The 12,980-nt window shown below is 34.7% G+C and overlaps 1 protein-coding gene across 2 annotated transcripts in view; it reads right to left on the bottom strand.

Annotated features, from left to right (window-relative positions):
- Positions 1-773: 773 nt before the first annotated feature.
- Positions 774-12,980, bottom strand: part of MYBL1 (MYB proto-oncogene like 1) — a 34,027-nt gene continuing 21,820 nt past the window's right edge. Inside the window, exons 10-16 of one of the 2 annotated variants that reach the window (XM_029222425.1) lie at positions 11,740-12,108; positions 9,408-9,550; positions 8,866-8,980; positions 5,506-5,622; positions 5,313-5,417; positions 4,692-4,871; positions 774-3,401 (exon numbers count right to left, since the gene is read on the bottom strand). In XM_029222425.1, the coding sequence (XP_029078258.1) occupies positions 3,276-3,401; positions 4,692-4,871; positions 5,313-5,417; positions 5,506-5,622; positions 8,866-8,980; positions 9,408-9,550; positions 11,740-12,108 (1,155 nt within the window). In that variant the 3' untranslated portion in view covers positions 774-3,275. The remainder of the gene's footprint in view (positions 3,402-4,691; positions 4,872-5,312; positions 5,418-5,505; positions 5,623-8,865; positions 8,981-9,407; positions 9,551-11,739; positions 12,109-12,980) is intronic. The other variant, XM_029222426.1, reaches the window with a different exon arrangement.

Raw genomic sequence — 12,980 nt, 5'->3', positions numbered from 1 at the left:
ATAATACTGCACAAACCTGACTGGGTGACCAGTTGGCTTTGCCCAGGTGACACCCTGATGTCACAGAACAATTTCTTCATATTTCTGTAGAATGGAGATCAGAGTGATTAGTGCAATCATCTAAATAAAAGATGAAGGAATGGAATTACAGCTGTGCCTTTATGTGGGCTGAGATTTTACAACAGATTTCAATGTGCAGGGTGAGGGAGAAGCACGAGATTTCACAGTGGGTGATCAAAGGGAAAATAACACCACTAAGAGATAGAACAAAGAAGGGGCAGGTCCAAGTTGGGAAAAAGAGAACATACTACATTTAAGGTACCCACAGAAGAGTCATGGAGAGTCATATCTAAAGGCAGTTGAGGGCTTCCCTGGTGGCGCAGTGGTTGAGAGTCCGCCTGCCGATGCAGGGGACGCGGGTTCGTGCCCCGGTCCGGGAAGATCCCACATGCCACAGAGCGGCTGGGCCCGTAAGCCATGGCCGTAGAGGCTGCGTGTCCGGAGCCTGTGGTCCGCAACGGGAGAGGCCACAACAGTGAGAGGCCCACGTACCGCAAAAAAAAAAAAAAGGCAGTTGAAAATATGGCTCTAAATGAGGCTCAAGTATTTCCATTTCTTGAGTAAAGACGTCAAGCTGTGTTAACAGATAAAATCACCTGCAAAGGGAGCTCTAAAGGAGAAAAATGGTCTAAGAACAGAATGTTGGGTTAAGTCCTTAAAGGTTCGATCAATACCATAAAATACAAAACCAAAGTGAAATGAGCAATGCCATGTCAGCTTGTACACAGATGTTTTATTTTGGATGTTAACAGTCAACATTGTATGCAAGATTCTCTTACAATGGAAAGGTTTCCCATACATCAAAAAACTGAATTTAGTCAGGGTAATTGCTGTATTAATGCGAAAACCTTATAACAAAATGTGGTATTATATATGTGTAGTCAGTTTCCATGCAAGTATGGCTGCTACATGTATGTCTGGCATTTTTATAACATACTGAAAGAAATTCAAAGGAACATAACGGTATAAAAGGTGATTTAAGATGCCTGACATGTTTAAGATTAAGAAATCTTCTTGCAAAAAGCAACAAAGCAGTTAACTAGAGGATTCAACCAATACCAACCCAAATATGTACTCTGTCCAAAAAGCCCAAGCTGATTTTCAATATATTACATGTGGGATAATTTAATGCTCAAGAAAAATTATGCTTTAAAAAAATATAGCTCTTCCAAGATATTATACTTTGGTAATTGGAGACTATGTTCATCCAAACCAGCTAAGGGCTACATAAAAAAAAAAGGAACCATTATATGTTATTCAAGATAACTGAAATTGAAATGATCCAGTATGATTTTGCTACAATCACTGGTTTTACAAAGTGAAGTTTCTGTGAGAAGTTCACTAATTAGGAAGCATTCAACATACTTAACAAACATGCTAAGAAGATTCAAATTGGTTCATCTATTTGTATCAACAAGGCATAATCTTAGTACCACACATTTTCTTCACTTCTCACTACATATAATATGCAAAAATGAGCAAGTAGATTTAAATAGCTTAAAACCCTTTTAGGTCTACTGTTCAAAAGCTAGGCATTAAAATAGTATTTCCATTTCTATCAACATAAAAACATCAGAGAATCTTAAGCTGTTTTTGTTTTAAGGCATAGCGTTTTAATATTTGCAAGAATTTGCCTGGTAATGGTTGATTCCATTAAGTTAACTTGAGAACTTGCCATCATTTGCTTTTTATCTTTTCACACAGTGCAAGTGGCGGTTGCTCTTTCCTTCTCTCATAGCAGCAAGCCGATTCTGCTATCTTCTATAGCAGCATACTTCAGGAGTGGAGAGGGAGAGAGTGTGTCAATTACAAATAATTAAAACTACAGTGTACAATTCTATTTACCTGTCAGTGTTTAAGTTGACAGCACACCATTATATGTCTCAAAAAAAATTACATAAAATCTCTACACAAAAGCAAATAAAGACATTCTTTCAAGAAGAAATAAAATAAGTGCAAACACCTAAAACAGGCAACTGAAGCAACTGTTGTAACCTGTAGAGAAACACAAAACATTTATAAAAGGACATATATTTTTATAAATAAAAGATAATGTTCTCTACTTCTGAAACATTGAGTAAATATAATAAACGTCTAAGTGCAGACTGTTTTTAGGGACTAAGTACCATATTATTTTTTAAACAAAATGCAAAAATTTCAAACACATATACAAATCACCAGATTAAATTATATGACCCCCCCATATAATTTAAAAAGAAAATATTAAATTATTATTTAGTACATTTTTAGAACTACTTTATATAACCAACATGATTTAAAGGACATAGTGCAATATTTAGGTAGATGTGACATACAGTATAGATATTGTATTCTTTGCAGCTATAACTTACTATTGTTTCATACTTAAAACTCAAAACTGTTCTTTACTATGTTAGCTTGTAATAACAGGAAACAACATTGGCTTCTAGACACCCTGTATAGGTATAAATATCTACATTTAAGCTTTAAAAATGAAAATAAATTATAAAAACAGACTTCTTTCCAATTTACAAAGTTTTCCTGCTCCTACATACTGTACAATACATTCAACAAAACTCTCAGCTCTTCTGAGATTTATGAAGAAAATACTGACTCTTTACTAATAAGGAAAAAACCTTTTTGCAATGCCTTTTGTTTTTAGTACTATGCTCAAATAAATACATTTAACACTGTAGCTAATTTTACTGTTTTTTGAAAAATACCAAAAATTAGTAGTGCGACTTTCTTTCTTTTAAATTCCTTTCCACTGTGTTTCTTTGTAAATGGTAGCCTAAGTAAATCAGCAGATAGGCAAAAGTACTTCATAAAACCATGAGTGCTTTCTATACAGAGACTAGTTTCAGAAATCATACATACTCATAAAACCTATCTATAACAAAACCGCAGCATCAGGAGAGTAGCAACATATATCTTCTGAAGAAAATATGTGAGAATTTACTTTTAGAATACCCAGGAATATTCTAATATGATTTCCCCATCCTGTTCTTTAAAAACAATTTTTAAAAATCTTACGTCTTAAAAAATAAACTGTGAAATTGCCTACCCCTTACTTAAGTGCCTAGCTTTCTGCTTGCCCAATATGAAAAAGGATGCAAACTGTTTTAGGGCTGTATTAAAACTTTAAAAACAGTTAATCAACAAAAAAATTTCATTGCAGCCTAATTTGGTATAGAATCTAATAAGGAAGTGGGGCATTTCATCCGTTTTAATAACAATCACAGTATGAGAGCTCTTGAGGTACTGCCTGTAGCTGTATAAGTGCTCAAATATCTTCTTGCTTGTTCCGTCATGATAAGTTGGTCTTCCGTCTTCCCATAAACCACTGTTTCCCATTCACAAGACTAGGAAGGCAATATTAATAGTGATGTGAAAATTACTAAGATAACTATCCATTCTACTTCACAATTAGACTTTTAAAAAATCAATTAATTGATTGGATATTTAATAAGTTATTATTGTAAAAAATGTTTTTGATAACAGTATTGTGATTCTTTTTAAATAATGATGTTTCAAAAATACATACTAAAATATTTATGATCAAGTTTTTAAAGTCAATTTTTTAGCTATCTATAGGACTGTGGAGGCAGTTTAAAATTTCTGTTCCCACAACTGCCGTCAAATCAAATCAGTCTAAACATGGAAAGAAATGTCAGTCTTTACTGCTTCAAAGTTTTGCAAAAGATTTAAAGAGAGAATGCAATGTCAAAAAATGAACCAAGAATGCTTTACGTCTCGCAAATTAGGAAATATATCATAACACAAAGTCAAGTTTACGTTTGTTTCATTTGTTTTCTTCCCCTATTATAGAGTGAAGGTTACTACTCTATAGGTATGACCTGCTATGTAATAAAATTTCCTGAAAAGTTCTGTGTTAAACACTGGTAAATGGGGATTCAGAGAATGTGTTACATGGCTCTGTGAAGAGCAGTGGCTCAAGAAAGAGAGGAGGTGGCCACATCTGATTGCCAAAGATGTTTTCAAGGAATGCTTGAATGTCAGGAAGGATAGCTCTGCAGTCACTGCAGTGTAAAGAAGAAAACTTCCTCCTCAATGACCTCTCAAATTCTCTTGGTTGAATTCTTAAGATAACAAAGTAAAAATTTCTCCAGCCTTCATTTGCAGTTACGTAATGGCTGCATAGCATCAGAAAAAAGGATTCTGTTTTACAACTTTGAGCCAGAAAGTTCACTGGAAACCATTATATCGATACCAACAAAATCAAGTTTGAAACTGCTTCCAACCACTTACCCTTTAAAAGTAGCAATTAGGGCTACAATTATTTATTACAGAAGAGGTGCCAGAAGTAGATTTAGATATTTTTAGTTTAAAAATGAAACAGTGCTTAAGAAATCACCAGAAGAGTGATTCCAATTGTCTTTACTATGTTAGCTTGTAATAACAGGAAACAACATTGGCTACCATTCCAATTGTTTAGTTTATATGTGCCCTGATGAGCGAGTCTCTCAAAAACCCAAATCTAGTTTGAGTGACAAAACAATGGTGAATGTCTAGTTACTATTATAGTCAATTTTGAATTTAAAAGAAAAAGTATAATTTCTGATCAGTAGGTCCAAAGTAATAATTGAATGAACAACAACAAAAATCACTGAAAGAAATTTATAAATTCATACCTGAAGATTCTTTTCCAATGTGACAACTTTGGAAGTGTTAGGGTTTGGTTTCTTTTTATTAAGTGTATATGTTTTGTTGGTTGAATTTATATCTTGTTTTTCAGGAGTCAAGTTGCACCTATTGTCATGTATTTCCAATAATGGTATCATTAATAAAGATGTTGTAAATATATTTTCTGACTAAGAGAAAAAAGAAAGAGGAAAATAAAATAACTAATTCAAAAATGGAGACAAATAGAGGGACTACTGAGTAAGTGGTAGTGGAAGCCCTGTTCATTTCCCTCCAAGAAAGCTTCTGGTTCCGATGAAATTTCTAGTAATGCAGTAAAATTAAATATTTAAGAAATGAACCAAAGATATTGAAATTTAAAGCTTTGAGAACTACCATTTTTTGACATCATACATAAGGGAGCTAACTCCCCTCAAGACCAAACAAATATAAAAAGCAAGGAAGTAAATAAGATATTCTCTACAGTTAATTGTTTCTCTCTGAATTAGGCAGAATACTACTAAAGGAAACCGTCTAAGAAGCTCTAATGAATTAGCCACACAATGAGTAAAACACAAGAACCACTAGGACATAAAGCAACCATCTTAATATAAGAAAAATTCTTTACAAACCTGCATGCCTGAAAGATCTTCAGTTACTAGTTGAGTGGCTGGTTCTTCTTTTTCCCAATTATCTAAGACTAGTGATTTTCTGACCTTCTTTACAGAAGCAGTATGCTAGAATGGATAATTTACAACAGGAACATTATGGTCAAGTCACTTGAACATGGTAAGACTTTTATTAACAACAATACTAAAAGATCACCTCTTGTTTGCAGCTTTTGTAAGCTGGTTCATCTTCCTCTTTGAGGAATATGTCTGTTCCAGTTTCTTCTTTTAAAACTTCCCGAATATCTTCTTCCAAGAAGGCAAGTGGCTGTGACTAAATTATTTTTAAAAGGGTTTTTAAAAAGCCTTTTATAGCAATTCCTTTTTCTCCCCATATATAGAAACCCATCTTTTATACTTTTTCATTATTGGCATAATTTTCTCCCAGTCCCTATAGATACATACACAGATGAAAAAGAGGTGATCACTGCTCTCAAATAGCTATGGCAAAAATAATATTGCAAAATATTATTGGCAAAAATAATACTGCACATTGCAAGCACTGAATGAAGTGTGCCACTTTCTTCACGCTAGGGCACTAAACAAAAGTCTTCCTTTTGGGGAACCTATTACAGCTCCTGCTTCAATCAGGATCCTCAAAATTAAACAGAAAAGCGATTATTTCCCCAAGTATTTTTATATAAAAATAGGAAACATAGAACGAATTGGGACTACAGTAGCTCTCCTTCTTCTATTTTTATTGTACTTATTGCATAGTGTCTAATTACTAGTTTACATGTTTCTCTTACTACTAAATATGTGAGCTATTTGAGAGCAGTGATCACATCTTTTTCATCTGTGTATACATCTCTGCACACCCAGCCTTAAGCTTAGAGCTGAGACACAGTGTTCAAGAAATGTGTGCATGTGCATGTGTGTCTGTGTGTGTCTATGTGTGTACTGGAGTGTGGGAAGGTAGGATACAAAAAAAACGTGAATATGGGCTGAATGATGAAATAGTCTCAAAAGATTATTTATCTAAAAAAAAAAAAAGGCAATCAAAGCACCACTAAACAAAAGAACAAACTGGCAGCATGTAATGACCAGCAGCTTATGTTCCCAGTCAACAAAGTTAGGGAGAGTAGCATTCATATATAAATAAGATTTCACAGCACTTAAAAAACTTTAAAAATGGAAACAGAATTTTTTTTAAGTGCTCTCATCTACAGCCTGAGACATGCAGGAATTATGTCAGTATTTCTGTGTGTTGCTCCAAGAGGTCTTGTTTTAAGGATTACATTTCACAAAGAATATAGATAAGGTGTTCTTAAAAAGAAACCTGGAATCTATTTTTCCCCTGTAAGAATACAAGTGTCCTAAGATGTGGTGCATATGTACAAGGGAATAATACTCAAGCCATAAAAAGGAAGGAAATAATACCATTTGCAGCAACATGGATGGACTTAGAGATTATCATACTAAGTAAAGTAAGTCAGACAAAGACAAATACCACATGATATCACTTACATATGGAATCTAAAATAGACACAAATGAACTTATCTATGAATCAGAAGCAGACTCACAGACATAGAAAACAGATTTGTGGTTGCCAAGGGGGAAGAGGGGTGGGGGAGGGAAGGATTAGGAGTTTGGGGCTAGGAGATGCAAACTATCATATATAGAATGGATAAATAACAAGGTCCTACAGTATAGCATAGGGAACTGTATTCAATATCCTGTGATAAACCATAATGGAAAAAAATATGAAAAAGAAAGTATATATATGTGTGTGTGTGTGTGTGTGTAACTGAATCACTTAGCTATATAGCAGAAATTAACATAACACTGTAAATCAACTATACTTCAGTTTAAAAATAAAAAAAGAAAGAATACAAGTGTCCTAGAAAGCCAACCTCTAAGAAGTGCCTTTGACCCACTGTAAGATACACAAGAAAGCTCAGTGGTTAGCACATAGTAGGTGCTCAGTAAATAACTGGAGGAGGAGGAGCGGAAGGAATGAAAAGTCAGCTCGCTACAAATGAGCCTACAGATACTTTAGAAATTTTAATTGCAAAATCAATACTTTCTTTTTATCTTAAATTGCTGATGAAAATGACCTGTTTTGGCAATGGATAAATTCTTCCGAAACATGAACAAACTGACAGGGACTTAGATATCTGAAACCTAATTTCTTATGCACTATTATTAAAATGATAATTTTTACTCAATGTATACGTTGACCAAATGACCCTGACGCACTGTCAGAATTTTTCAACTGTCTTCAAATTATTGCTTATTTGTCGAATTCCCAATTAGGCTACACACCCTTCTGAAGGCAGGAAGCATACCTGACATGTTTAACATTACATCCCCAAAAGCCTAGCTCAGCGCCTGGCACATATTAGCCACTCAATCAATATTTATCAAATTAATGATAAATTTTTTAAACGAATAACAAAATGCTGAAACAGATTAAATCAATTAGGTAATTCCATACAATGGACTAATACAAAAACATTAAAAATTATGGGATAAATATATACAATTTATTAAATTTTAAAAGGTTACAAAAGAGTACACAGTGTGATCCCACTTTTATTATGTATATATTCATAAAAACTAAAAAGTTTAGAGAACTCTAAAGAGAATATAATTGTTCATAGTAGCATATGGAACTAAGTGACAAAAAGACTTGATCAATCCTACTATGTACCCTCTAAAACAGTATTTCAAAAAAAAGGAAAAGACTAGGAGATTTGAGTGTGAGACACGCTCTTTGGTAGAAAATTGATTAAATCAAGTAAACTAGAATTTATTAATTGATTTACTCAAAAATGTGACTAAAAATAGAAGATAACTAAAGTACCCTAGAAGTGACCAATATTTTAAAAATCATATTTTAGTTCTAATATACCTAATTTGTCAGATATCTTTATCTGCCTAGAATCAGAGTGCCCAAGGTTCACCTAAGGTACTTCAAAATTATCTGTGTGCTAACACAGGTAACAATTCCCACCTCCGTTCATGTACTACTATTGTTACCACTATTATTAAAATAATAATAGCAGCAACTAAGCACATACTACTTGAAACTTAGTACCAGCCTCTTTATTTCTATTATCTATCTTCACAAATAACCTGCTGGGGTGTTTTATGATATCCACTGAATAGAAGAGGAAACTGAGCCTTAAAGAGGTATCATGATCAATCAGTTTCATAAATATTATTAGGAAAGTACTTATGTATATCAAAATATTAAAATTATTTTATTCTACTGTAGGTAACTGCTACTGAAACTACTAAAAGGTGGGTTTTAGTATTAAGCAATGTTCTACTGAAACTTGACTTGCCTTCTCTAGACGATATAAAGGAAGTCTGAATTCAAAAGAAGCCAAGCAAAGGTTTACTTACAAGGAAAAAGATTAACACAAATTCAAACTTATAAATCGAGATAACATTTTTTTAATCCAGTTCATTGAACATCTTTTTTAAAATGTTAAAAATCAAGGATAAAAATCAAAATTTGTGTCTTATTAAAATTAGGAAAATTCTTAAAAATAAAAGGAGTATACATACCACAGTTTTAAGAGGTCCATATTTTTTCTCCTGAGCAGCAAGCGCATTCTTAAAAGGAGTGGGAGTTCTTGGTGTGGTACCCAATATAGATCTTCTAATAGTAGGTGTTCTAAACCTATCCAATCATTTAGATATTTGTATTACAGTCAAAATTTGATTTCATATGAGTTAAGGAAGGCAAAGCCACAATAAAAGCACACACTAAATTTTCCTGTATATACACATGCTTTATTTAAACATTCCAAGACTTTTAAAGCGTGCCTGCCTAAACTATTCTTATTCCAATCAATCATCTTAAAATAGAAAAAAGACTAATGCAGAAATAAGTACTAAAAATGTTGTTTGCTCAAGATCAAAGTTTTATACTACATTTACCTGGTTTTCAGTCTCCTAGGGATAAAACATAAGGTTATGATTTTTTTTAAATTCTAAATTCCATATGGACAGGGATGATGATATATGTATAAATGGACAAAAAGCTAATCTGCTCTTGAAATTGTGCTTCCCATTTTCTCTAACATAATTATTTAATATGTACTTACCCTACATTTTCCTTTTGATCTTTGGGGGTTGTTTCCTTATGAAGAGGAGTTGTAATGAGAACTTTCTGCCCACAAATAGGGGTTGATGTGAATGAAGGATTTTCTATATTAATTTGTTCATTTCCAGGACACGTGTTGAAAAACTAAAAAAGGAAGAGAGTTCAAAGACAATTTCTAAAATGTCAAAATCCTACACAAATATCAAACTGATAAGATTTTCAAATTATTTCTCCATTCCTTTTAGGAAAGGATTATCAATAATACATTTACATTCCATTCCATAAAAATTAAGCTCCAAGAGGGCAGGCATTTTTGTTTTGTTCATCACTGCCTCCGCAGAACAGTGTTTAAGATGTAACAGGTATTCAGAAAATAGCCGCTTAACAAATATTCAAAAGTAACAAAACACAATAAAAAAATTTCCAAACAGTGCATCTTATCAAATAGGAATCTATAGAAACCATAAATAGCTGCTGTGTTAAATGTAAGCTTTGTACAACAGTGTAACTGAAAAAAATGTTTTATGATTTTATTAATAAATGATCTTAAGTGTTCCTTTCTATAAGAATATTTAGAACTCAGAATATAATAACAGTGCTTTGCTAAGAAGAAGTACAGCTGTCTGGCAAATTTGCCCATTTAGAACACAGCTCAGAACCTCTGAGCAGCCAAAATCGGTATCATAGAGCCTGTTTTCCAAACGACACAATTTACTCATTGGATCTTAACTTACCATACAATTGTGAAATACTACTTTATTTCTGTAGCCAACAGAGTAGAAGCAATGGTAAGAAAAAGTGGAAATTGCCAGGGACTTTCCTGGTGGTCCAGTGGTAAAGAATCTGCCTTCCAATGCAGGGGACACGGGTTCGATCCCTGGTCGGGGAACTAGGTTCCCACATGCCGCGGGCACCAAAACTACTGAGCTCATGCGCCTCAACTAGAGAGCCCGCATGCCGCAAACTACAGAGCCCAAGCGCTCTGGAGCCTGCGCATCACAACTAGAGAGAGAAAACCTGCACGCCACAACTAGAGAGAAGCCCGCACGCTGCAAGGAAAGAAGATCCCGCATGTCTCAGTGAAGATCCCGCATGCTACAACTAAGACCTGACGCAGCCAAAAAAAATAATAATAAAAAATAAATTAAGAAAAAAATGGAAATCTCTTTAAGGTTGCTTATAACTGGAATGAATTCTATAATAGCTCTATCACTTCTGATGCCCATAAATCATAGGATAAAATCCAAGTTCTTTGCCATGGGATATACAATCTTTATAATCATGCCTCACCTTCTCAGCCATTTTCCACCTTACAATTTACTGTTCAATGAAAATTGCAGGTACACAAAACTCCAAAAATAGAAAATTGCTAGTCTGCTCAAGCCTGGTTCACCTTCCTCAGGATACTCTGTAACTCTTGGGGTGGGGGGTGGACACACTACCTGCATTGTAGCCTATGTAAATAGCATCCCCTGAAGCAGAGGGGGTGCCATTTTCAGAGAAAACAGTGGCTGTATACTTACTACCAGATCCTCATCTTCCCAGCATCAAAAACGTACCTCCAATAATATCGCAACATCCTCCAAGTTTATTTGGCCATTAAACTTCCTTCTTCTCCTATTGGACTTTTTAACCTCTGTCAAGACACTTTAAGTAAACACCAGCTTCATCTCTTTCTTAATAACTGACCTTGGACAAATTGCCTAACTTCTGAATTTCATTTACCTACCTCTAAGGTTTTCTTAAAGAGCATTAACTAAGATACTATAAGAAAAATGCTTAGCGCACAGCCTGGAACACGGTGTTCATTAAGAAAGACAGTATTATAAAATAAAAGGTACAGTTTGCCTTGACAGAAATATCTGCTCCCCAGGGATATAACTACAGGAGAAAGCTGATAGTTCCTGACATCCCTCAACAACCTACTGACACATGAAATTCTTACAGGGAGCAGTTGTCTATGAATATATACCTGATATCTCGTGAACAGTCAGTCAGGAAACTGGCTCCCAGTCTCAGCTCTGCCATTAGATAACTTTGGGCAAATCATTTTATCTTTCTGGGCCTATTTCCTGATGAGTTCTATAAAGATGTAGAACTACATATCTAAAACATCCCTTTCCGCTCTAAAAATTGTAAGATAAAATGCAACTACTACACTTTGTGAGATACTTTTCTGATTTACCATAGCTCAGCACTCTCCTGTATACATTTAAATACATTATCCATTTTTATGTGTTATCAAAGCAAGGAACTGTTAGTATGGATGTTAAAGATCTAATTTAATCCAACTCGTCAACATTTGGAAACATAAATAAAAATGACACTACTACCTGTGAAGGAGAAAATGGTAGTGTTTTCACCGGTGTGTGTTTTAGTGCCGTATTACCACCATCATTGAATGAGCCATCACCAGGGTTGCTGCCTGGGGACTGACCCACTCGCATTCTTCTCTTCTTTCTGAGGATGGTTGGTGGAGTGCTAAACTTAGCCACACTTGGGGATGTTAAAGGAACAGCCTCACTGTCTGCACTGTTACAACTGTTTTTTTTCCCTTCAAGTACAAGACTGACGTTAAATTGACATTCCATGGCTCCTTCGTTGTGCTGAATTCGCATTAGTTTAACTGGTGTGGACTTGACAGGAGAAGCAGCAGCATCAGAAAGATCAAAGCTAGTAACATCACTCCATGCTACAGGATCCTGCAATAAATTAAATTCTTAACTAAAGTTATTAATATTATAACCTGGTTAAATCTAGTCTTGAACATAGGATGATGATTTCCAGAGTTAATTAACTACTCATTTTTATCAGTAGAAATAGGCTTTCCTTGGTTCATCTTTTTTTTAAGCAAGCCCATTCGAGAGGAACAGATTATGCTTTTACGACAACTCCAGTTGGAACATTCCAAAGTAATATTTCATCTAATTCTAAGTAGCTGAAGCTTACTGTCAAAGTACTTTAAATGAAAATAACAAATTATTTTAAGTTATTTTTATAAGAGAGTACAGTTCGTCATAAAACTTCACATTCTATTCCACATCAGAAAACTTTACACTATATTCCACATCTACATAATCATTTGGTAATATGTATGGAATATCTTCAAAGTGGTCATACACCGTGATCCAAAAATTCAATTTAACCTGAGGACATAATCATGATTTTGCACAAAGCTTTACGTATGTTCTTTAATTTGTAATACTGAAAAACTGGACACCACATAAATGGTGTAAATAAATAAATAATAGTATGTTGGATAAATAAATTTTGCTACATTCATATGACAGAATACCATGAAGCCATTAAAACTCAAGTTTAAAAATGAGTTAGGAGGGCTTCCCTGGTGGCGCAGCGGTTGAGAATCTGCCTGCCATTGCAGGGGACACGGGTTCGAGCCCTGGTCTGGGAGGATCCCACATGCCGCGGGGCAACTAGGCCTGTGAGCCACAACTACTGAGCCTGCGCGTCTGGAGCTTGTGCTCCGCAACAAAGAGAGGCCACGACAGTGAGAGGCCCGCGCACCACGATGAAGAGTGGCCCCCACTCGCCACAACTAGAGAAAGCCCTCGCA

This window comes from Monodon monoceros, unplaced genomic scaffold (assembly GCF_005190385.1).
Source record: "Monodon monoceros isolate NGI ecotype Baffin Bay Population unplaced genomic scaffold, NGI_Narwhal_1 Super_Scaffold_14, whole genome shotgun sequence".
NCBI classification, from domain to species: Eukaryota; Metazoa; Chordata; class Mammalia; order Artiodactyla; family Monodontidae; genus Monodon; species Monodon monoceros.
Note: the sequence above shows the minus strand (reverse complement) of the source record. Positions and strands in the feature narration are given on the sequence as shown.